Source organism: Erinaceus europaeus, chromosome 8, assembly GCF_950295315.1.
Source record: "Erinaceus europaeus chromosome 8, mEriEur2.1, whole genome shotgun sequence".
NCBI lineage: Eukaryota > Metazoa > Chordata > Mammalia > Eulipotyphla > Erinaceidae > Erinaceus > Erinaceus europaeus.
Window position 1 is genome coordinate 53,777,865 of NC_080169.1, and position 25,900 is coordinate 53,803,764.

Here is a 25,900-nt window from a genome sequence, read left to right on the forward strand (position 1 = left end):
CTCACTGACAACAAAGAACAAGGCTGCTCCCAAGGGAGCCATTCAGACGACAGTAGAACTTGTCTATGATCCCTTGTTTGAAGATTCTCTGCAGCCCTCAGAAAATTCTGAAAGAGCCAAAATTAAGCCTGAAGATTTTAACCAAGTAAGCCAGAAGGTGGCAGAATACTGACTGATAAAAATAGCACTTCAGAGAGTAAAAGCTCTTTTGTAAACCCCGTTCTAGGAAAACGAAACTAAAGTCTAGCCTGCAAACTTCCTTCATCCTCTCAGCCTCCCACCTGCCAGTTTTTCCGGCACACCCTTTTCTGAGACACACCCTGAAGTTTCTGAGCCAAGTACTGCCTGGAGTGAGATTGAAGCAGAAATAATTTTTCATAAAAGCTGGTATGAAGAAAATATTTTTCTTTGTCATCATTAAAGGAAGAGAAAACAGAGGCCGGATGTTTTCTACCATGAATTATCATAATTTCTTCTTATTTAAGTAGAAGAAAATTGCAAGACAACTTGGGTAAGTACACTAAATATCATTAGTGCTATTACTACTCTCTGTACCAGTATTTCATTGAATAGAAAGGAATCTTTTCAACTGAGAGTTGAAATATATCACAAAGCAAAGAATATTATTTTAAGACTTATTTCTAGACTGTTCGTGCTTTGCCAGGAGTCTACTATATATTGATTGAAAAGGGGATTTATAACAACCTTTAAAATTTATAATTGATAAAATTCCCCAGGGCATTAGCAGCATCTTCAGAAAGTGCATATAGTAAATAAATAAGTAAGCATAAGTTTTACATTAACCAGATATATTTTCTAACATCTACTGTAAGAAACTTCAAAATAATAAAACTCCCAAATAGTTTCTAAGATATTAATATCAGGTGATAAATAGTAACAGACACAGAGAGACAAAAAGAAACAGAAGACTACTACAGGAAGTCCTTGAAATATGAAAGCTTTATTACTTTTTCCTAGCAAAATGTTGATTGTGTGCCTGAGTTTTCCCCCAAAGCAAGAAAGAAGACAGTACAAGGCAGTGGGAGGTTATAATTCTGAATAAAACCTTGCTCTTCAGTTTCCTTTTCACAAACTGAAAAATATTAGAGTTAATACGTGTTTGTGAGCTCCATCCTGTATTAAATCGCTTCCCTTTTTATACTGATTATTAAGAAAATCAGAACAAATTTACCATATAGGCCACTTTCAAGTAAAGTACATGGAATTGAAAACAATTATCAAATTTTAGCTACAAGCTTTATTATATGGGTCATCATTTGTTCTTGTTCCTCTTATTTATTCTTCTGTGTATGATTGTGTTTCACTTTTTAAATTGCCAAAAAAATATTTTAACATAAAGGAGAGTATAAAGAAATCATTACTATGTGACTTCTTTATAAATAATAGGGAAGCAGAGATGTTAGATAGCAGTCATCCTTCTAGGATATGTTCTCCAAGCCTGACACTTTTTAATAAGATTTTTTGTTTGTTTGTTTTTAGAAATTATATTCATGTAATAATAAGCTAATCATTATTTTCCTAGTGAAATGACAGAGATAAAGAAATGAGTCCATTTTTTTCATTCTTTCTTTTTGAGGGAGAGAAAGAGTAAAGAGAGGGAAAGAGAGGAGAGACAGCACAGCATTGCTTTACCATCCACGGAGTTCCCCCTGTTCTAGCCATGGTGCTCTGACATGATCATTGGGCTCATACATGGTAAGACATACTTGCTACTGGGTGAGCTTCCCTCCAACCCCTCAATCTAATTTTTTACCTATGTCTTTTTTTTTTTCATTGCATATGTTAATTCAACTGTGCAGTGCCTTTTGTGGAATAGGTTGACCTTTTTTTTCTAAATTCTTTTGTCAAAAAATCAGCTTGACATCTGTTATAAAATGAGTTTTCTTTATGTGTGAAAATGTCATTCTAGTCTATTGTATTTCATACAATTGTTACTTTTATTTTTGGTCAGTGCTACCCTATTTCCACTTCTTTTTTATTTCTTTTTTTATTCCCTTTTTTTTTTCCCTTTTGTTTATTCCCTTTTGTTGCCCTTGTCATTTTATTGTTGTAGTTATTATTGATGTCATTGTTGTTGGATAGAACAGAAAGAAATGGAGAGAGGAGGAGAAGACAGAGAGAGGGAGAGAAAGATAGACACCTGAAGACCTGCTTCACAGCTTGTGAAGCAACTTCCCTGCAGGTGGGGAACCCAGGGTTCGAACCAGGATCCTTTCGCCAGTCTTTGTGCTTTGCACCACCTGCACTTAAGCTGCTGCACTACCGCTCAACTCCCCTTTTTTATTTCTTTATTGGGGAATTAATGGCTAATAGTTGACAACAAAACACAATAATTTGTACATGCATAACATTTCCCAGTTTTCCACATAACATTTTCCCAGTTTTCACCCCCCACTAAATCCTCCTCTGCCATCATGTTCCAGGACCAGAACCCTCCCCATCCCATCCTAGCATCTTTTCTTTTGGTGTAATAGACCAACTCCAATCCAAGTTCTGCTTAGTGTTTTCCCTTCTAATCTTGTTTTTCAACTTCTATAAGTGAGATCATTCCACATTCATCCTTCTCTTTCTGCCGTATTTCACTTAACATGATTTGTTCGAGCTCCACTCAAGATAGGCTGAAAATGGTGAAATCGCCATTTTTAATGCCTGAGTAGTATTCCTTTGTGTATTTAGACCACAACTTACTCAGCCACTCATCTGCTGTTAGACACTTGGGTTGCTGCCGGGTTTTGGCTATTACAAATTGTGTTGCTAAGAACATATGCATACACAGATCTTTTTGGATGGGTGTGTTTGGTTCCTTAGATATATCCCCAGGAGAGGAATTGCAGGATCATAGGGTAGGTCCACTTTTAGCCTTCTGAAGAGTTCTCCAGACTGCTCTCCCCAGGAGAGCTAAGCCAATTTACATTCTCACCAGCAGTGAAGGAGGGTTCCTTTGTCCCCATAACCTCTCCCGTTTCCATTTCTAAAGTACATCTTGAAATCTTTTCCATATTAACATGTCATTCCCCATATTATTATCACTAAATGATGCGACTGTTTGACCTAGAAGACTTGGAGCCTTTTATAGACAGGATTATCTCAATGTGGTTTTAATTTACATATCTCTAGTTATGAGTGAATTAGAGCATTTTTGCATATGTCTGTGAGCCATGTGTATCTCTTCTTTAGAGAACTGTCTATTCATATCTTCTCTCCACTTTTATATTGGGTTATTCTTTTTCTTATGAGCTGTATGGGTTCTTTATAAATGTTTAATATCAACCATTTGTCTGAAGTATGGTGTGCGAATATATTCTCCCAGTTGCTAGGTTTCCTGTTTATTCTACGGAGTTTTCTTTTGATGTATAGAAGCTTTTTAATTTGATATAGTCCCATTTTTTTCAGTCTTGTTTCTGTTTCCCTTGCTTATGGAGTGAAGTCTCCAAATAAATCTTTGTGTTAATGCCATGAAATGTTTCACCACTATGTTCTAAGTATTTTATACTTTCAGCTCTAATATCCATATCTTTTATCGATTTTGAGTTAATTGTAGTGTATGGTGTTTATTGGTGGTCTAGTTTCATTTTCTGCATGTGGTTGTCTAATTCTTCCAAGACCATTTGTTAAAGAAAACTTCTTTTCCCCAATGGGCAGATTTGGACCCTTTGTCATATATGAGGTATCTATATATGTGTGGGTTGAGTTCTGGACTATGTATCCTATTCCATTGGTCCATATGACTATTTTTGTTCCAATACCACACTGTTTTGATTACTACTGCTTTGTTGTATAACCTAAAGACAGATACTGTGACGCCTCCATTGTTCTTCTTTTTCCTTAGGAGTACTTTCAGTATTCATGTTTTTTTTTAATGTTCCACATAACGTTTTGAATAATCTGTTCAAATTTCCTTGAAATATGTCATTGGCATTTTAATAGGGATTGCGTTGAATCTATAGATTGCTTTTGGCAGAATTGCCATTTTAATGATATTTATTCTTCCAATGCATGAACAGAGGATGTTCTTCCATCTCTTTGTGACATCCTCTATTTCTTTTAGCAATGTCTTATAGTTTTCCTTGAAAAGCTCCTTTACATCATTTGTTAGATTTATTCCTAGGTATTTAATCTTTTGGGATTCAATTATAAATGGGATAGTTTCTTCCAGTGTCATTTCCTCTGACCCATATTTTACATAGAGAAATGCCTCAGACTTGTGGGTATTGATTTTGTAGCCTGCTACTTTACTGAATTTATTAATAATTTCCACTAATTTCTTGGCAGAGTTTCCAGGGTCCTCTAGGTATACCAACATATCATCTGCAAATAGTAAGAGTTTAACTTCAAACTTTCCAATTTGGATTTCTTTGATATCTCTTTCTTGTCTGATTGTGATGGCAAGGACTTCTAGGACTATGTTGAATAAAAGTGGTTAGGGTCGGCATCATTGTCTAGTTCCTGATTTCAATGGAAAAGTTTTCAATTTTTCCCCCACTGACTATGTTGTTAGCCATGGATTTATCATAGATAGCCTTTAGATGTTAAGAAGTTTTCCTTCCACCCTCAAGTTTCTTAAGGGTCTTTATCATAAGTGAATGTTGAACTTTGTTGAATGTTTTTTCTGCATCAATTGATAAAATCATGTGATTTTTTATCTTTCTTTTTGTTAATACAATGGGCTATATTAATTGATTTTCAGATGTTGAACCATCCCTGTTTCCTAGAGATGAATCCCACTTGATCTTGGTGGATTATTCTCCTAATATATTGTTGGATTCGATTAGCCAAGATTTTGTTGAGGATCTTTGCATCAGTGTTCATCAGGAATATAGGTCTTTAATTTCCTTTTTTGGTGGAGTCCTTTTCTGCTTTGGGGATCAGGACAAACTGACTTTTTGCTCTTGGTTTCATTAATCTTCCTAATGGTCTTTTCGTTTTCTATTTCATTGGTTTCTGCTTTGATTTTAACTATTTTCTGCCTCCTGCTGACTGGGGTATTTTTGTTGCTCCATTTCTAATTGGTTCAGGTGGGTTGTTAGGTGGTTTACTAGTGATTTATCCTGTTTATTAATGTGAGCCTGTATTGCTATGAACTACCCTCTCAGAACTAATTTTGCTGAATCCCACAGGGTCTGGTAACTGGCTTCTTCATTTACATTCGTATTGAGGCAGTTCTTAACTTATTTTTTGGTCTCTTCAATGACCCATATATTGTTCAGAAGTATAGTGTTTAATCTACGGGATTTGAGAAATTTCTTTTTTTTTTTTCCTTTTTTGGTTGATTTCTAGTTTCATGCCTTAATGGTTGGTCTAAGAGGATGAATTTTATAATTTTAATATTTACATATTTTGTTTAGACTGTCTTTGTGGCCCAGCATATGGTCAATCCTTGTGAATATTTCATGTGTACTTAAGAAGAATTTGTATGCATTACTTTTGTTATGAAAAGTTCTGTATCTATCTATTAGGTTCATTTCATCTATGGTTTCATTTAAGATCAGTATTTCTCTATTGATTTTATTTTTGTCCAGATGTTCTGTCTCTTGCTGTGAGTGGCATGTTAAAATATCCTACTAAAATTGTGTTGCTGTCAATATCTCCATTAAATTCAATAAGTGTTTGTTTTATATATTTGGATGCTTCTGAATTTGGGACATATATATTTATGATGGTTATATCTTTTTATTGAATTAATCCTTTAACCATTATGTAGTGTCTATCTCTGTCTCTGATTGCTTTCTTTACCTGAAAGTCTGTTTTATCAGAGAACGGAATAACTGTCTCCGCCCTTTTTTGTGAGTTACTAGCTTGGAACATCTTGCTCCAGCCTCTTATACTCAGTTTCTGTTAGTCTTTCCTTTGGATGTGTGTTTTCTGAAGACATATAATAGATGGACCCTGTTCTTTAATTCATTTAGCTATTCTGAATCTTTTGACAGGTGAATTTAGGTCATTCACATTTACAGTGATTCTTGATATATATATGGTTTACTTATGTCTATTCTGATTTTTGTTTTATTTTAAATTGTTGAATCTTTGTCCATTTGTTTCTGTCTGACCTTTTGCATGGATGAGTTTCTGTGATGACTTCCTCTCTGATTTTTCTTGTGCTTTCTGTAAATCTGTTTCCTGTTTTGTTTTGTGGTTACCATATGTGTAATAACTGGCATTGCATATCTAGAAAAGTCTTCTTTAAGTTGATCTTGATTAACAAACATTTGATAGAGCTTCTTTGCCCTTTAATTCCATCTCCCTATTTGCTTGTTGTTCATTCCTATTTTATTGTGTTCTTATTTTCAGTCTACTGCTATTAACTTCACTTAGAATGTATATTCCTCTACTCCTCCTTTCTTGTGGAATTCTATTCAGCAATTCTTGTAAGGTGGGGTTGGTTATGGCAAATTCCTTTAGTTTTTGAATATTTGAGAAAATTTTTATTTCTCCCTCATATCTGAAGCCACAAAAATTGTGGCTGGAATTCCCTCTCCTTTAGTACTTTGAATAAATATGTCATTACATTCTCACCTTGCCTCTAGGGTTTGTGAAAAGAAATCTGATGAAACTTTGATAACTCTGTTTTGTATATGACTTCTTTCCTTTCCTAGAAGCCTGCAAATTTTTTTCCTTGCCACTGAGTTTTGATAGTTTTACAATAATGTGCCTTGCTATTGGTCATTTTGAATTTATGAAACTGGGTGATCAGTCTGCCTCTTGAATAAGTATATTCTGAGGATTGCCTAGGTGAGGCAAATTCTCAGATAAAGTTTCTCTGAAAATTATCTCAGGTCCTTTGACCCAGTCTTCATCCTCAGATATTCCTAGCACTCTTACATTCAATCTTTTGATGAATTCTGTAATTTCACAGAGAGTCACTTCATTCTTTCTAAACCTTTCTTTTCAGTCATCTTTGAATTGAAATAGTGGATTAACTATATCTTCTAGATTGGATATTCTTTCTTCTGCATGTGTGAGTCTACTTCCTATGCCTTCCACCTGAGTTTGAATTGCACTCAAAGTATCTTTCACCCCCTGAAGTCCTGCTTGAAGTTTTTCTTTCATACTTCCTAGCTGCTCAGTGAACTCTGATTGAAGTTCTGCTTTCAAGCTTTTTAGTTTCTCGGCAAATTCTGTTCTGAGTTCCTCTTTGGTGTGTCTTAATTCCAAAGTAAAATTCTCTTTCAATTCTTGCTTAGATGGGTGGAGGGTAGATAGCATAATGGTAGATAGCATAAACACAGACTCTCATGCCTGAGGCTCCAAAATCCTAGGTTCAATCCCCCGCATCACCATAAGCCAGAACTGAACAGTGCTCTGGTTAAAAAATAAAAAAAGCTCTTGCTTAGATGCTTGGAGAATTCTTATATTGAGCTTTCTATAATCTGTCTCTGATAATCTCTCTTTATATGGAATTTCTTGGAGTTCCTTTCTTCTTACTTATAGTGGTGCCAGGGATTATCCTGGGACCTAGGTGCCAAAGGCATGAAAGTCTTTTTCATAACCATGGTGCTGTTTCCCTACCCTTTAATGATCTCGATGCTTTTTTTTTTCCTTCCTGTGCTGTTACAGCTCAAAACATTTCTTGTAAAATGGGTTTTAAAAGTGGTGATGAACTGCCATGGGTTATTTATTTGTTTGTTTGGTATAGGACCATACAAAGTTTATTGAATTATTTCACTCTATTTACAAATAAGATCACATAAATTAATTAAAAACACAATGGATACATTATACCTCTCCTTTAAAAACAAACTAGCTTTGATGAAAAGTCAATGTTTTCAAAAGTCTGTGTGGTTTTGTTTTTAACCCTCTGTTTAATCTCTTCAGAATACTCCCTTCTCTTTCTTTTTTATTGATTTATCATGGTTCAGAATTTCACAAATTATGTGTTATGGCTATGGTTTCATACCTATATATGTGTTCTTCTTCTAGCGTTTGCCCTTCTTCCGTAGCCAGTCAACAGCATCAGGTTGAGCCTGATGTAAAGTTTCGAGACCTCCTTTGAATCTGGAGAGGTGGCAGTCGTTGACTATGTGGGTCATAGTCTGTCTGTAGCCACAGGGGCAGTTCGGGTCGTCTCTGGCTCCCCAGTGATGGAACATAGCGGCGCACTGGCCATGGCCTGTTCGATAGCGATTGAGAGCCCAATCATAACGTGCTAGGTCAAAGCCGGGTTGTCTTGTAGGCAGATAACATCTGCATGATGCTGAATCGCCAATTGACCAATAAGAACGCGTTTGGCAAAGGACAGCCCCTCAACATTAAGTTGGAGGACTCGAAGAGCAGGACCAACAGCTTGAAAGCTGGCAGGAGCTGCTTGTTGCTGGCTTTGAAAGTGACTGGGATCCATGTGGATTCAGTCGGCTAGTTTCCCCAATGAATGGGTACTCATGAGATGCACCACGGGAAGGTCAATCCAATGCATCCCACTGGTTGAGGGAGAGCTCACTCAGGGAGTGAACCTTGTCATCTGCAAGGACCAGACTTGAAGCTGTCATAATCAAATGAGCACCACAGCTTTGGGGAAAGATCCATAGCTGTGATGTCGCTTGCTCTTTCTGTTTTTTGTTTCATCTGAAGAAAAAAAAAGGCACACTATCAGCATTTTAAATGACCAAATGGTTTCAAATGGTTTCCCGTTGAGTATATATCCCACAACAACCTCTTCTTCTCCTTCTTCTTCTTTTCCTGCTCCATCTCCTCCTCCTCCTCGTCCTTCTTTTTTTCCTCCAGGGTTATCACTGGGGATGAGTGCCAAACACTACAAGTCCACTGCTCCTGATAGCCATCTTTCTTCCTTCCTTCCTTCCTTCCTTTCTTCCTTCCTTCCTTCCTTTCTTTCTTTCTTTCTTTCTTTCTCTTTCTTTTTCTTTCTTTCATTCTTTCTTTCTTCTCTTCTGTTTCGGATAGAACAGAGAAAAATTGAGAGATGAGGGGGAGATAGAGAGGGAGAGAGACAGAGAGACACCTTAAGACTTGCTTCACTGCTTGTGAAGCAACCCCCTTGCAGGTGGGGAGTTGGGGGCCCAAACTGGGATCCTTGCACTTGATACTATGTATGCTTTAGCCCAGTGTGCCGCCGCTCAACCCCCTATCCCACAACTTCTTTAACCAGCACAAAGATCATTACAATTTTGTTCATGATAAATATTGTTTAACAATCTATTTTTAGTAATTTTGAATAGTTGCTATCTAATTAGATACAATTTATTAACAAGAGAGAAAGAGATTGAGAAACAAAACTATGTATCACTATAGTATATGTGCTACTCAGAATCGAACTCTGGACCTCATGCTTTAAGGTCCAATGTTTTATCCACTATGCCACCTCCTGGACCACCAGTATTTATATATATGACATTAACAAGGGAGCAACATTTTGTATTACTTTTCAACTCAGGAATGGTTGTTCATTCATTGCTTTACCATTTTCATTTGATTGCTTGTGTTTTCTTGTAGTTCATTGAACGTCTTCAAGAGGATCATTCTTCATTCTTTGCCATACAGTTCATAGATCTCCACATAGGGTTAGTTACTAGAGCCTCAAGTAGTCATCATTCAGTAGTTTTGTGTTCTTGTCTGTGCACCTGACAATGCAGATATTTTTTGCAGTCTTCACAGACTGACTTTGACAAAGAAAGCCCTCCATCAGTCAGTTTGTTCAAAAAGTCCATGTAGGCTGCCTGGTAGAGTCTGGAGTTTAGTTTTTTACTCGAGTCCCCAGATATATTTGCTATATTCTTGGGCCCATAGGACAAGCTGGCAACTAGGTTCATGAATTAGTCCAAGTCATAACATCATAGTGATGAATCTGAGACACATTGTATGCATGTGGGCAAACCTGGAACTTATCACCATCAGAGTTAGCCTATAGCCTGGGCCGACAGGTGAAGACCTAAAGGCTGGATCTTTGGGCTGAAGTCTGGTCCAGTGGTGGGTGAGCCATCTACCAGGGTTCCTGGAAATCACCCTAGAAATTGGGGCAGGACAGAGTCTGGAAAAATGAAAGCCAATCTTAAATCTAGGTCCACTGGGCAGGAGCGCAGTAGGTTAAGCTCAGGTGGCACAAAACACAAAACCAGCATAAGGATCTTAGTTTGAGCCCCTGGCTCCCCACCTGTAGGGGAGTCTCTTCACAAGCAGTGAAGCAAATCTGCAAGTGTCTATCTATCTTTTTCTCCCCCTCTCTGTCTTCCCCTCCTCTCTCCATTTCTCTCTGTCCTATCCAACAATGACGACATCAATAACAACAATAAAACAACAAGGGCAACAAAAATGGAATAAATATTTAAAAAATGAAAGGAAAAAAATTAAAAATCTAGGCCCACTGATCTTACTTAAGAAAAAAATTTTATATGTTAAAAGTGCTTATCATTTTTTTCTTTATTGGAGGAGTTAAATGATTCAAATTACAGTTGTTGTCACTTAGGTACAGTATCTCATCTCCTCATGATAGGTGTCTAATTGTCTGCAAGACATTCTCCACCAGCCTGGGTCCCCTTTCATCATCATAACCCAGAATCCCAATACCCCTGTGTCCCACCCCTTTCCTTCCCCAGAGTCCTTTGCTTTGGTGGTCATACTCAGTCCAAGTTTTACATTATGTTTTCCATTACTGTCTTTGTTTTTTAAGTTTCACCTATAAATGTGATCATCCACTATCTGTCCTTCTTTTTCTGACTCATCTCAATGTGATATCCTTGAGGTCCATCCACAATGTTACAAAGAAGATGACTTCATAGTTTTTATCAGCTGCATAATATTCCATTGTGTACATATACCATATGTTTCTTGTTCACTCATTTGTTGGGGGGCATCTGGGTTGCTTCCAGGTTTGGGTTATAAAAAATTGTACTGATATGAACATAGATGTGCATGGGTCTCTTTGGATGAATAAATCATTTCTTAAATAAATCTTTTTTAAAAATATCTATTTATTCTTTTAGAACAGAGAAAAATTGAGAGGGGAACAGAAGATAAAGAACAAGAGAGAAAAAGAGACATCTACAGCACTATTTCACTACGTTGGGAAACTTCATCCTACAGGTGGGCACCGTAGACTTGAACTTGGGTTACTGAATATGGTAAAATGTGTTCTCCTGGGTGTGCCACCACCAGACCCTGGAACAGAAAGCCTGGGTATATGGAGGTAGTCAGCACTGGAGAGTAGCAGAATACTGGGCTGCAAAGCCTTGCCTGAAGTTTGGGTCCTAGGGTCTGACTTGGCAGTAAGCCAGAGTAGGAGTCTAGGTCTTAAGGGCTTGGTCCATGGAAGAGTTGTTATTAGCATAATACTAGTTTCATAAATTAAACTATGAATTTTCCACCTTTTCCTGGTGTATAGAAGAAATAATATAGAATCAGTGTCAACTCTTCAGACATTAAGTAGAATTCACTACTGAATCTGTTTATGTATGGATATTTTTCTCTAGGGGAAGATTTTTTTCAAAATGGGCAAAAAAAGAAAGAAATCTCTGAAACACAGATAACATTTTTAAAATTCAATTTTCCTTTTTTCTTTTTTTTTTAATTAGGAGATTAATGGTTTATACTACTACTGTTAGCTCATGGGTACAATTTTTTATTTCACCAAGATAGGTATCTGCAAAACACTCACCCCAAAATTAGGGTCAATCATCATGTATCAGGACCTGAAAGCCACCACCTCCCCTCCCCCAGAGTTCTTTTATTTATTTATTTATTTAAGAAAGGAGACATTAACAAAATCATAGGATGGGGGCTACAACTCCACACAATTCCTGCCACCCAGTCTCTATATCCTGTCCCCTCCCCACTAGCTTTCCTATTCTCTATCCCTTTGGGAGCATGTACCCTGGGTCATTGTGGGTTGCAGAAGGTGGAAGGTCTGGCTTCTGTAATTGCTTCCCCGCTCAACATGTGTGTTGACTGGTCGGTCCATACTCCCAGTCTGCCTCTCTCTTTCCCTAGTAGGGCGGATCTCTGGGGAAGTGGAGCACCAGGACGCATTGGTGGGGTCTTCAGTCCAGGGAAGCCTAGCCGGCATCCTCGTGGCATCTGGAACCTGATGGCTGAAAAGAGAGTTAACATACAAAGTCAAACAAATTGTTGAAGAATCATGGACCCAAAGGATGGAATAGTGGAGATAAAGTGTTAGGGGGGTACTCAGTGCAAATTCTAGTGTACTTCTGCTTTCAGGTATATATTTGCCCTGGTTTATGGATACGTGTGGACATATGCTCTGTCTCCTGGAACCTGGTCTATATCTAGGTTTTGGGACTTTGTTAGGAAGTGAACCACCGGGGATGGAGTTAGAGAATACTATGAAAGGAAAGGTCTCACCCAAGTGATGAAGCTGAAGGGTTGTCATTCCACACCTGAAGTCTCTGGACACAGTCTGAAGTGAAGCATGCTGGGGTGGCACTCGTTGTGTTGATTAGGTTGCAATCAGCGAATGCAATATTATTTGATAAAAATTGGGAGAAACATATGGGAAAGTGGGCCCTACCCTAGGGTCCCAGAACTGGGGGAAGTTTAGGCTCTATAGTGGAAATGTGAGGTTCCTGCTGTCTTGGGGTTCAAGAAGACAATGGATAGTTATTGTTAACATCACATTATTTGGTAATTGGGTTAACTTTGAAAAGTCCCTTTGTTAGACATACAATCAATTTTCCCCCCTCATATTAATTAAATAGTGATATATATTGTTGTTTTCAACGGGTTAGGTTGTTTTCGCCGGGCTGGCTTCATGGGCGGGTAACAGACGACCAGGGATTCATGGTTGAGCTGTAGGCAGTATCTCTTTATTCATGCAGGACGCAGCACAATCTAAGACGAGCTAAGTTAAACTCAAAGTACAGTACAGTACTCTAAAACTCACAATGCTGTCTTTATATATACTTCCCAAGTAGGGTGGAAACAGGATGTGACATAGAGAGGGTGGAGAGAAAAGTGACTGGTGAAAATCAGGGTGTGACAAAGAAGGGATCAGGGTGTGACAAGGAGGGGGGGTGGAGCAAAAACATATCATGAAACAGTGGGGATTGAACCAATGCCCTGGAGAGAGGTGCTTTTTAACAGCGGTTATGTAAATAAAATGAAGTGGTTATGTAAATTGAATAGTGTTAAGCAGGGGGGATTTAAACCAAATGAAACAGAAGGGGTCTCATGCATACCAACAATATATGACTACAATTTAATAGGTGTGTACATAAACACCATTTCCACCACCAAAAGACTGTGTCCTATCTCACCCACCCACCCCCACCTCCCTGCTGGCCCAGGAAGCCGCAAGTCCATCCTTCCCCTCACCACAGGGTTTTTACTTTGGTGCCCTACTCTAGATTTAGTCAGATCCTGCTTTTAGTTTCCCTTTCTGATCTTCTTTCTCAACTTCTGTTGATGAGTGGGATCATCCTATACTCATCTTTATCTTTCTGACTTAGCTCACTTAACATAATTCCTTCTAGCTCCATCCAAGATGGGTCAGAGAAGTTGAGTTCATTGTTCTTAGTAGCTGCATAGTATTCCTCCCCCAGAGTTCTTTATTTGGTGTAGTACTCCAAAGGAGTCCAAGTTTTTCTTTGTTTTCCCTTTCTCTGTTTTTGTTTCTCAAGTTTTGCCCATGAGTGAGATCATCCCATACTCATCCTTCTCTTTCTGGCTTATCTCAATTAAAATTATTCCTTCCAGAACCATCCAGGATGAGATGAGGTTATGAAAGTAATCAAATTATCTATTCTATACTGAGCAATTTGTGGAAAATGGGAGGGTGGGTTGAAAATATTGTTTATCACATTTAATTTGTCATATTTATTTTTGTGTGTGAAGTTGTACATAGCACTCTCTTATTGTTCTTTTGATGTCTAAATACTTGAAAATATCTCTACTGTTTCTTTCTTTTTGCCTCCAGGGTTATTGCTAGGGCTTGGTGCCTGCACGACAAATCCACTGCTCCTGGAGGCCATTTTTTTCCCATTTTGTTGCCTTTGTTGTTGTCATTATTGTTGCCATTGATGTTGTTGTTGGATAGGGTGGAGAGAAATTGAGAGAGGAGGGGAGACAGAGAGGATGAGAGGAAGATAGACACCTGCAGACCTGCTTCACCACTTGTGAAGCGACCTCGCTGCAGGTGGGGAGCCGAGGCTTGAACCAGGATCCTTACTTGGGTCCTTGAACTTTGCACCATGTGTGCTTAACCCGCTGTGCTACTACCGCTGGACCCCCTACTGTTTCATTTCTGATTCTAGCCAATTGTGTTTTTTCTGTTTTATTCTTTATCAGTCTTACTAATAGTTTGTCATCTGTGCTGCTATTTTCAAAAAAGAAGATATTTGTGTTGCTGATTTTCTTCATTGTGTTCTTGTTTAGTTTGCTTTTGCACTTATTGTCACTATTCCCTTCAGTTGGCTTGCTTTAGGTTTACTTTTCAAAATATTTAATATGAGTTTAGGTTATTTTGAGATTTTTCTTCCTTTATAATGTATATATGTTTGTTTTGCTTTTTTGCATTGCCATGAGGGTTATACCTGGGACTCAGTGCCAGTACTGCTAGCACTATGAATCCACTGCTCCTGTTGTTTCTTTTAATTTTTTTTTATTTTAATGGACAAAAAGAAACTGAGGGGAGGAGATATGGAAAGGGAGATAGACAGAAAGACACCCGAAGACCTGCTTCACCACTCATGAAGCGTCCCCTGCAGGTAGGGAGCTCAGAGGACTCCAACCAGGTCCGTGTGAATGGTAATATGTATGCTTAATTGGTTGTACCACTGCCCAGCTCCCTGTCCCACAATTATTATTACTATTATTATTTATTATTTTAAATAATTTTATTCATAAAATGGAAATATTGACAAAACCATAGAATAAGAGGGGTACAATGCTCCTCACTGGAACTCTGTGTCCCATTCCCTCCCTTGAAAGCTTTCCTATTCTTTATCCCTCTGGAAATATGGACCCAGGATCATTATGGGGTGCAGAAGGTGGAAGATCTGGCTTCCCCACTGAATATGGGTGTTGGAAAGTCGAACCATACTCCAAGTCTGTCTCTCTCTTTCCCTAGTGGAGTAGGTAGGGTTCTGGAGAAGTGAAGTTCTGGGACACACTGGAGAAGTCATCTAACCAGATCAATCAGGATAAAATCATAGCAGCATCTGCAGCCCAATGGCTGAAAGGTGGTAAGATATAAAGCTGGACAAAATGTTTTATAAACAGGAACCAAAAAGTAGGAATAGAGCATGTGATAATAGGGATCTTAGGGTGGAGAGAAGCTAGGAAATCTGTTTTAGGTATGTTCCTAGAGGTCCATGACTTTAGTGATTTCTGCTTGAACTTGCTAGCTAACATACAGGTAGACTAAAAAATATTGTCTAGGAGTGGTGTGACAGTTGAGAGTAGGGCCAGAAAGCTAGATTAGGGTATAGAGTGAATGTGAAGAGAATATATAAGTACAATTGACTACCTATAATCTGATCCAGGGCCTATATATATTTACATTTAGCACAGGAGCCTGTCTAGCATCTGAGTCCCTATCAGTCTGAACTCACAATCCCTAATCACAGCTAGAATCATTCAAGGCTGCATTCATTTCAGGACCAGTCTTTGAGTGCCAGAGCAGGGCTCTTGAGACGTGAAGTTCTGGGACACACTAGAGAGGTCATCTAACCCGATTGGTCAGGATGGAATTATAGTAGCATCTGCAGTATGGCTGAAAGGCAGTAAGATAGAAAGCAGAACAAAATGTTTTATAAACAGGAACCAAAAATTAGGAATAGAGTAGATGACTACCCCTTTGGAGAGTGGGATACTCCCTATCATTGCTTCTTTATAGTGAAGGCATGATCCTGGAGAAGCCCACAAGAGGTCTTTTCTTCTTCTAGCGTTTGCCCTTCTTCCGTAGCCAGTCAACAGCATCAGGTTGAAAGCTGTCAGGAGCTGCTTGCTGCTGGCTTTGAAAGTGACTGGGATCCATGTGGATTCAGTTGGCTAGGAAGGATCGTCAGTTTCCCCAATGAATGGGTACTCATGGGATGCACCACGAGAAGGTTGATCCGATGCATCCCAACAAGAGGTCTTATGATGATGTTCCTGATGTAAGTGATCAGTGATGGTGGAGAGAGGGACCTATTAAAGGTATAGAAAACACTGACAAGACCATAGGATGAGAGGGGTAAAATTCCACACAGTTCCCCTAGATCACTTTTTAAACCACTAAGTCCCTAAGTGGTTCTACGCATATCCTTTGAATCAGCCATATGAAGCAATTGCAAATATGGCACCTGCCAGCAATGCAATGCTGTGGTTCTACTTGAGTCTTTCTCTCCCTCCCCTCCTGCTCCTGCTGTCCAAACCTATTACCAAACTTCACATGATCATGTATCTTCTTTACCAGAAATCCCAGCTGCTCTCTGGTAAAATTCATTAAGTTATTTTGTTGAAATACTTATTTTCTGGGAGAAAGATAGCTTTCCACATATAGGTCACCATAACTTCTGATTTACACTTTTTTTTTTTAATTTGATGTGATTCCACTGAGGGGACTCATGTCATATATTTGTGTCCATAAATTCATTTTTCCTTCTATGCTGTTTTTGTTCTCCCCTGTGTATTCTGTTGTTTAAAGATGTGATTTTCATTTATTTCATATGAGCTATATAAAAGAGGTGTCAAATGAAAGAGAGAGAAGTATAAATGGAAGCCAGAGCTCCATTCATCTTTATACATGGTCAGGAAGGTAAATGTTTATCTTGAGACTCATTTGAGAGGCAATATTCCTATGTACTATTTCATGGAAGTAGGCCCATATAACCTATTTGCCATAACTCCAGATTTATCTCTCCTGTTAATTTGAATTCTATGGTGATTCAATAGTAATAATTCAATAACATATTTCTCTAGTCATTTTCTCAGATAGAGATATAAAGGCAGAGAGTATATGAAAAATACCTTTCCTCTAACACCTTGTGAGATTCAGAGAAAGAGTGAAAGAGACCACAGCACTGAAACTTCCTTCAGTGCAGTGGGAGCTGAATTCAAGACTGGGTCATGCACATGGCAAAGTACCACACTATGTAAGTGAGCTCTTTCTCTGATCTTTCAGTTAATTTGAATTGTACATAAAGTTGACTACTACCACCCGATTTTGGTTTTTCTAATAATTGCCATATTCAGATAATCAAAATTACCTTGAACTTTTCAGATACTAGTTTGCTAAATCATAAATCCTTTCTTCCCTACCCAAAAATCAAATTTTATATATTGTTCTGTGGCAAATTAGTTTAACAGTAGTCTTTAAAAAATCTTTTGGTACAGGAGGTCACCCAGTGGATAAAGCATTGGATTCTCAAGCATGAGGTTATGAATTCAATTACCAGCAGCACATATACCAGAGTAATGTCTGGTGTTCTCCCTGCCTCTCTCTCTCTCTCTCCCTTCTATCTTTCTAGTAAATAAATTTAAAAATTTATATTTAAAAAAAATCTCTACCCAGCAAACTATCCCAAAAGCAATGGAACCAAATATCTCACAGATAAAATTTATTGGTTTATATTTTAACTTTATTGATTTTAAATTTAATTTTTTTAATTTTTTATATTGATTTACTTATTTTCCCTTTTGTTGCCCTTGTTGTAGTTATATTTGTTGTTGTTATTGATGTTGTTGTTAGATAGGACAGAAAGAAATGGAGAGAGGAGGGGAAGACAGAGAGGTGAAGAGAAAGATAGACATCTGCAGACCTGCTTAAAAAGGGGAAGTTGGGCTGTAGCGCAGTGGGTGAAGCGCAGGTGGTGCAAAGTGCATGGACCAGAATAAGGATCCCAGTTCGAGCCTCTGGCTCCCCACCTGCAGGGGAGTCGCTTCACAGGTGGTGAAGCTGGTCTGCAGGTATCTTTCCCCCATCTCTGTCTTCCCTTCCTCTCTCCATTTCTCTCTGTCCTATCTAACAATGATGACATCAATAACAACAATAATAACTACAACAATAAAAAACAGGGGCAACAAAAGGGAAAATAAATAAATATTTTAAAAAAGGAAATGACCCAGAATCACTTTCTCTTTAAGGAATTTATGCTTTTGAGCTTTCAGATTTTTTAATCTTTATTTATTTATTGGAAAGAGACAGCCAGAAATTGAGAGGGAAGGGGATGATAGAAAGGGAGAGAGACAGAGAGAGACATCTGCAGCCCTGCTTCACCACTCACAAAGCTTTTCCCTTTCAGGTGGGGACTGGGGGCTTGAACCTGGGTCCTTGAGCACTGTAACATGTATGCTCAACCAGGTGCACCACCAACCAGCCCAGAGCTTTCAAATTTTTATAAGACATTTATTTATTACCTAATTAAAAACTGTTTAAATTTTTATTTATAAAGTTCTAAATTATTTTTTCTTTCATTATATAAAGGTATAAGAATGGCAACACAGCAGAACCTACCAGAAAATACAGATGACTGGACAAAAGAGGATGTAAATTGGTGGTTAAAAAGTCAAAAAATTGACCAAACACACAGGGAAATTTTGGCTGCACAAGATGTGGATGGAGCAGTTTTGAAGTGGTTAACTAAAAAAGACCTTCTTGATATGGGGATAACACATGGACCAGCTATCCGAATACAAAATCTATTCAAAGAATTGCAGAAAATACCCCCTGAAGACCCTACTCAGACACGTAAGAGAAGAAAAAGTGGTAAAAATATCCCTAAAATACAGATTTTGATGCAAGATGAAAATGGAGAGACCTCAAAGCAAAAACAAAAAGATAAAGAAAAATTAGACACGACCAGTGTTTCCACAATGATTACAACTACTGAGGACTCTAAGTCACCCATAGAACTGACATGTATACCATATCCTTTTGATGAATTCAGTAGTCCGTATCGGTACAAATTGAATTTTAGTCTGCAGCCTGAAACAGGACCACTCAATCTCATTGATCCCATACATGAATTTAAAGCTTTCACCAACACAGAAACAGGCACAGAAATGGATGCTAAAATGAAATTTAGCAATGAGGTTTTCCGATTTGCTTCAGCTTGTATGAATTCACGTACCAATGGGACCATCCATTTTGGAGTCCAAGACAAACCCCATGGGAAAATTGTGGGTGTGAAATTAATCAGCGTCACCAAGGAAGGCCTTATTGACCACTTCAACCTTATGATCCAACAGTATTTTGAACACCATCAAGTCCAAAAAGCAAAGAAATGCATCAGAGAACCAAGATTTGTAGAAGTGTTGCTGCCTAATAGTACTCCATCTGAAAGATATGTTATTGAAGTAGATGTCATTCCAAAATACTCTGAATGTGAACGTGATTATTTCCAGATTAAAATGCAAAATTATGACAACAAAATATGGGAACAGAGTTCAAAAGTTTCAGTCTTTGTGCGAGATGGTGCCAGTTCTAAGGACATCATAAAAAAGAACTCAGACTTCAAAGAATTTAAATTAGATTTAAAAGTACTGGCAGAGTCTAGAAAAGAAGCAGAAGAAAAATCCAGAATAAAACCAAACAGAGGAGAAAATGAAGGACCCAAACTTGTTAGATTGTTGACAGGAAATAAGGACTTGTTAGATAATTCATATTATGACTCATACATTCTTGTGACAAATAAATGCGACTCAAATCAAATAAGCCACTTAGATTTCCTAAAGGAAATTCAGTGGTTTGCTGTGTTGGAGTTTGATCCTGAATCTGTGACCAAAGGAGTAGTCAAAGCTTATAAAGAAAGTCGAATAGCAAACCTTCACTTTCCAAGTCAATATGTGGAGGAAAAAACCACAACAAGTGAGAAGATTTTGAGTCTGAATCTTTATCATCAACCCAGCTGGATTTTCTGCAATGGTAGGTTAGATCTTGACAGTGATAAATATAAGCCCTTAGATGCAAGTTCCTGGCAAAGAGAAAGAGCTTCTGAAGTCAGGAAAATGATTTCATTTCTCACACGTGAGGACATAATGCCAAGAGGGAAGTTTTTGGTGGTATTTCTCTTACTTTCCTCAGTGGAAGACCCAAGAGACCCTCTCGTTGAGACCTTCTGTGCTTTCTACCAAGATCTCAAAGGAATGGAAAATATATTGTGTATTTGTGTACACTCACATATATTCCAGACATGGAAAGATCTACTTGAAGCAAGACTAGTGAAAAAGCAAGATGAATTATCAAGCCAATGTATTTCTTCTCTAAGTCTTGGAGAGATAAATGGTACTATTCTTAAGTTAAAATCTATGACTAAATCTTCAAAGAGATTTTTGCCGTCTATTGGTGCATCTACTGTCCTTCTGAAGAAGGAAGAAGAGATCATGACTGCTCTAGAAATTCTCTGTGAAAATGAATGTGAAGGGACACTCTTAGAGAAAGACAAAGAGAAATTACTTGAACTTAAAACATCAAAAGAGGAAGACTTCTACCGAGGTGGTAAAGTGTCATGGTGGAATTTCTTCTTTTCTTCTGAAAACTATTCTACACCTTTTGTCAAAAGGGATGAATATGAAAGGCTTGAATCAATGATTAAAAATGGAGCAGATTCTCCTAAACAAACATGTGTTAAAATTATTCATCTGTACCATCATCCAGGTTGTGGTGGGACTACCCTGGCTATGCATATTCTCTGGGAACTCAGGAAGAAGTTCAGATGTGCTGTGCTGAAAAACAAGACAGTGGATTTCTCTGAAATTGGAGAACAAGTGACTAATTTAATTACCTATGGGGCAGCAAACACTCAGGAATATTTACCTGTACTTCTACTTGTTGATGATTTTGAAGAACAAGATAACGTCTATCTTTTGCAAGCATCTATTCACACAGCTGTAGCAAACAAGTACATTCGATATGAGAAACCTTTAGTGATCATCTTAAATTGCATGAGATCACAGAATCCTGAAAAATGTTCAAAGATGCCAAACAGTATTGCATTAATACAACAACTAACTCCCAAAGAACAGAGAGCTTTTGAGCGAAAATTGAAAGAAATTGAAAAGCAGCATGAAAACTTTAAAGACTTTTATTCCTTCATGATTATGAAAACAAATTTTGATAAAAAGTACATAGAAAATGTGGTCAGGAATATCTTAAAAGGACAAAATATTTCCACCAAGGAAGCTCAGCTCTTTTCTTTCCTGGCTCTTCTTAACTCATATGTGCCTGAGACCACAATTTCATTATCACAGTGTGAAAATTTCCTAGGAATCACAAACAAGAAGGCTTTCTGGGGAACAGAAAAATTTGAAGATAAGATGGGCACTTACTCAACAATTCTGATAAAAACAGAGGTGGTGGAGTGTGGGACATACTGTGGAGTTCGAATTATTCACCCATTGATAGCTATTCGCTCACTAGAGGAATTAAATATAAGCTATCATTTGAATAAAAGTAAAATTACACTGGAGATGCTAAGAGAAAATTTCTTTTATGATACTGGCCTAGGGAAAGAAAAATTTTTCCAAGATATGCAAACACTGCTGCTCACAAGACAACGCAATGAACATGAAGGTGAAACAGAAACTTGGTTTTCCCCATTTATTGAAGCACTGCATAAAGATGAAGGGAATGCAGCAGTTAAAGATGTATTACTTGCAGGTATCCATCGATTCAATCCAAATGCTTTCCTTTGCCAAGCTTTAACAAGACATTTCTACATTAAAGAGAAAGACTTTAGCAATGCTTTACAGTGGGCAAACCAAGCAAAAAAGATAGAACCTAACAACTCTTACATCTCAGATACACTGGGTCAAGTATACAAAAGTAAAATAAGATGGTGGATAGATGATAATGGAAGAAACAGAAACATTTCGGTTGATGATCTTACTGATCTTTTGGAGTTAGCAGTGAATGCCTCAAATGCATTCAAAGAATCACAACAGCAAAGCGAACACAAAGAGTATGAGGCAAAGGAACGGTTTCATCAAAAGTCAAAACGGCGGTATGATACTCACAACATAGCTGGTTATCAAGGGGAGATAGAAGTTGGGCTCTACACAATCCAAATTCTCCAGCTCATTCCTTTCTTTGACCATAAAAATGAACTATATAAAAGAGATTTGATCAAGTTTATATCAGGAAATGGTGATATTCCTGGAGAACCAAACAATGAATATAAATTGGCTCTGAAGAATTTTATTTCTTATCTAACCAACTTGCAGTCTTCTTTGAAAAAGTGCTTTGATTTTTTTGACAATTATTTTGTCCTTTTCAAACCCAGGAATAATATTAAGCAAAATGAACAGGATAAAACTAGGAGAAAGGTAGCTGGATATTTTAAAAAGTATGCAGATGTGTTTGGTCCCTTAGAAGATTCTGGATCAAAGCTCAGTTTGCCACTTCAAGTAGAATTGTGTAGGAGAAGGCTAGAAGTTCTAAAAGCAGACAAGTTTTCTGGGCTCTTGGAATATCTTATCAAAAGCCAAGAACATGCTATAAACACCATGGAAGATATAGTGAACAAATATACTTTTCTCTTTGAACAATGCTCTTCCAGAATTCAGGCAAAAGAAAAACAAAATTTCATTTTGGCCAACATTGTTCTTTACTGTATTAAACCTACTTCCAAATTGGTGAAGCCAGTTAAAAATCTGAAAGATCAACTTCGAGAAGTCTTGCAACAAATAGGAACAACTCATCGATTTTCAGAACCATATTTTCTGGCTTCTCTCTTATTCTGGCCAGAAAACCAACAACTAGATCCAGATTCTAGACAAATGGAAAAGTATGCTCATTCATTGGAAATTTCTTTTAGGGGACAATACAGACATATGTTTCGTACAAAACAACCTATTGCATACTTCTTCCTTGGGAAAGGTAGCAAAATGAACAGACTTGTTCACAAAGGCAAAATTGATGAATGCTTTGGTAAGATACCTGATATTAATTCTGTATGGCAGAGTGGAGAAGTATGGAAGGAGAAAAAAGTTCAAGAACTTTTGCTTCGTTTAAAGGGGCGAGCTGAAAATAACTGTCTATGTATAGAATATGGAATTAATGAAAAAATCACAATACCCATCACCCCTGTTTTCTTGGGTCAGCTTAGAAGTGGCAGGAGCATAGAAAAATGTTCTTTTTATCTGGGATTTTCTATTGGAGGTCCACTTGCTTATGACATTAAGATTATTTAAGAGCCTAATCTTCCCCCTCCATGAATGTGATCTCAGTACCACCCATTTTTTAGATTCAGGACATGGGTTTCATATTTATAAATTTACAAATATATCCTATGACTTTTAACTTCCATGAATATAATATTGCTCTTTCTTCTTAAACATCACATGAGTCCTAAACAGACGATAGTGAATAACAAAGGGGTGAGAAATGTAGAATAGATGAACTATCATTCTTGTCTTAAATAGCATAATCAAGAACAAGATTAGAAGGAACTGTGGATGAAACTCAGAGGGGTAAATGTAATATATCAGCCCCACAGAACCCCACCACTTATACCAATTATACAGTCAAGCTGTAGATTGAGGTTAAATGTGTGCTTTCTTATCAAATGTGAACATTTGGAGGGGTAGTTGTGACTCTAAGACATTATAATGTTCAAGAAGCCATTTTATAGAAGAAAGGCAAGATTCTCTCAAACCGATGATCAACATTTATTCCTTCCATGTAGACTGGAAATGTCACTCAAGTGTTTCAAAGCAAAGGATCAATCAATTTTTCAAAAATCTAGATGTTAGTAGATCTTACAAAAGTAGGCTCAAAAATTAGTCTGACATTTGGAGGAAGTTGTGCAAAAGTAAAATTCATATGTATACCTAATGATATGGCAGACTGCTCAACAAGCAAACAAAATGGCGCTCAGACTCCAAGGCTACTGAATGAAAAGTATTCTAATTACAAAACTGGTGAATCCCTCATCCCAAGGGATCCCAACATACTGTCAAGATAAATATAGAAGTTATGCACTGAATAATCAAAGCCAGTGAGATGTGATCAAAAATGTAATTTTCCATAATGGAATTATGGATAAGAACAATTTCAGTGGTTATCAAAATACTTTATAACAACTGAATCAGACTGTATCCATCCTTATCTATATTAACATTGCAGAGAAAGAATCAGACACTAAAAGCTAGGAAGTGCATACATTACCCATGAGATAGTCTTTCCAAGTAATCCAGATGAATCTCATCAATCCTCTAGATTCTATTTCTAATTTAAAGAAAAAGATATTGGATATCCTGTAATGTAATTCCATGTATAAAGTGTAAGGATGGTGAAGGGCAGTTTATCTACAAGTTCCAACCTCAGTTAACAATTGATTCATGATTTATACCTGGTAGTTCATTATATTCTTCTCTTTTCTCTGGACACTGCTTTTGAAAGTTTCTGTTATGTTAGGCCCAGTCCTTAACAATACCATAAGTCAGAAATAAGTATTGCTTTGGTTTAAAAAAATCTGTAATAAAATCTGGTCAAACAAAAAAATGCTGTTTTTTGTCCTTATAATTCCATTTGAATCCTTTCCCAGCGGGAGAGGCTTTTTTCTTCTGTTCTTACATAAATCTAAACTCTTGGTATAAGAGAAAAGTCACATGGCCAAACACAATATCATTTTAAAAAATGAAAATGACCAACCACATTTTTCTCAGGACCATTTCCCACTCTGCCCCAGTTTTCATTCTAGCTATTTGTAGTGGAGTCCTCATGCCAGCTGATTCTTCTGAATTCCAGTTAATTCTGTTTAGGCAGATATACTGCTCTCACCCCCATGACCTATCTTGGCTGCACTTAAGATGGTCATAAATGCTTATTCTATCATAGATGGAGAGAAAAACTCACTTTCAGTCTTGAAAACAACATCCCACATGGTCAGGAAGACACAGGTCAAGTCTTCCCAGTGAACTTCTTGAAGGCCCTCCTCTCTGGGTTCTTATCATGGTTGGAAGGATTTTGCCCAAAGAATCTCTTAATAAACACTTTCTTCCTCAACTCTGGCACTGAGTAAACTGTGAGTCCAGCCAGCCTGACTTTTTCTTTTTTAATTAAAAGATTATGACACTGTGATGTCTCTGTCTCTCTCACTCTCTATCTCTTAATCTGATTCTCCATTTGAATGAAAGTTAGGTTCAGGAATATGTGAGGCCTCAGTAGAAAGAGACAGAGAGAATTCTGTGTAACTACTACATAACTGAGTACCAACTCTTCTGAGCATTTATCTCAGAGAGTTTAAAACATGTTTCAGCTTTATTCATAATGCTCCCAAACCAGAAACAACTCAGATGGTCCTCAACATAAAACCGTAAAACATATTGGCAATCAAATGGAACAAACTATTCATACGTTGAAGAGTTTGAACTTATTTTTGATTACTTAACAAGTGAAAAATAATGCAACCCCAGAAGACTGTGTAAGTAGTAATTTTATAACTGGGGAGATAACAATGGTTTCACAATAGACATTCTTACTTAAGGCTCAAATGCACCAGGTTCAATCCCCAGCACTACAATAATTCAGAACTCAACAGTGCTCTGGCTTTTTTTTTTTTTTCAAAAAAATGTGAAAATATACCCCTGTGACAACAAAAATCCTGTGACTCAACATTTTTTTTAAATAAATTGATACTGGAACAGGGGGTTAAGAATATTATATAATCCATACAAATCCTTTTTCTAAGATTTTATTTCTCTTCTTTAAAAATCTTTTCATTGTTATTATTATTGAATAGAGACAGAGAGAAATTGACATGGAGGAAAAGATAAAGAGGGAAAGAGACAGAGAGACACCTGTGAGATAGCATAGTGATTATGCAAAGAAACTCTTGTGCCTGAAGCTCCAAAGTCCCAAGTTCAATCCCCTGTACCACTATAAGCCAAAGCTGAGCAATGCTCTGGTAAAAATGGACAAACAAGAGCTTAAAAGTTAAGCTCTGCAGTCTGGGAGCTACTGCAGTGGATAGAACATTGCACTCTCAAAAGGAGG

At 37.4% G+C, this 25,900-nt stretch overlaps 1 protein-coding gene across 4 annotated transcripts; it reads left to right on the top strand.

Moving 5' to 3' along the window:
• Positions 1-237: 237 nt before the first annotated feature.
• On the top strand, positions 238-24,816 carry SAMD9 (sterile alpha motif domain containing 9). Of its 4 annotated transcripts, none has more exons than XM_060196226.1 (4): positions 238-511; positions 1,598-1,716; positions 10,953-11,052; positions 18,389-24,816. In XM_060196226.1, the coding sequence occupies exons 2-4, from the start codon at positions 1,714-1,716 to the stop codon at positions 23,092-23,094; spliced, it is 4,809 nt and encodes a 1,602-aa protein (XP_060052209.1). In that variant the 5' UTR covers positions 238-511; positions 1,598-1,713; the 3' UTR covers positions 23,095-24,816. The 4 variants fall into 4 exon arrangements, with proteins under 4 accessions (XP_060052209.1, XP_060052210.1, XP_007522554.1 ...); XM_060196227.1 differs by lacking the exon at positions 1,598-1,716 and adding an exon at positions 9,466-9,533; XM_007522492.3 differs by lacking the exon at positions 1,598-1,716.
• Positions 24,817-25,900: the final 1,084 nt, after the last annotated feature.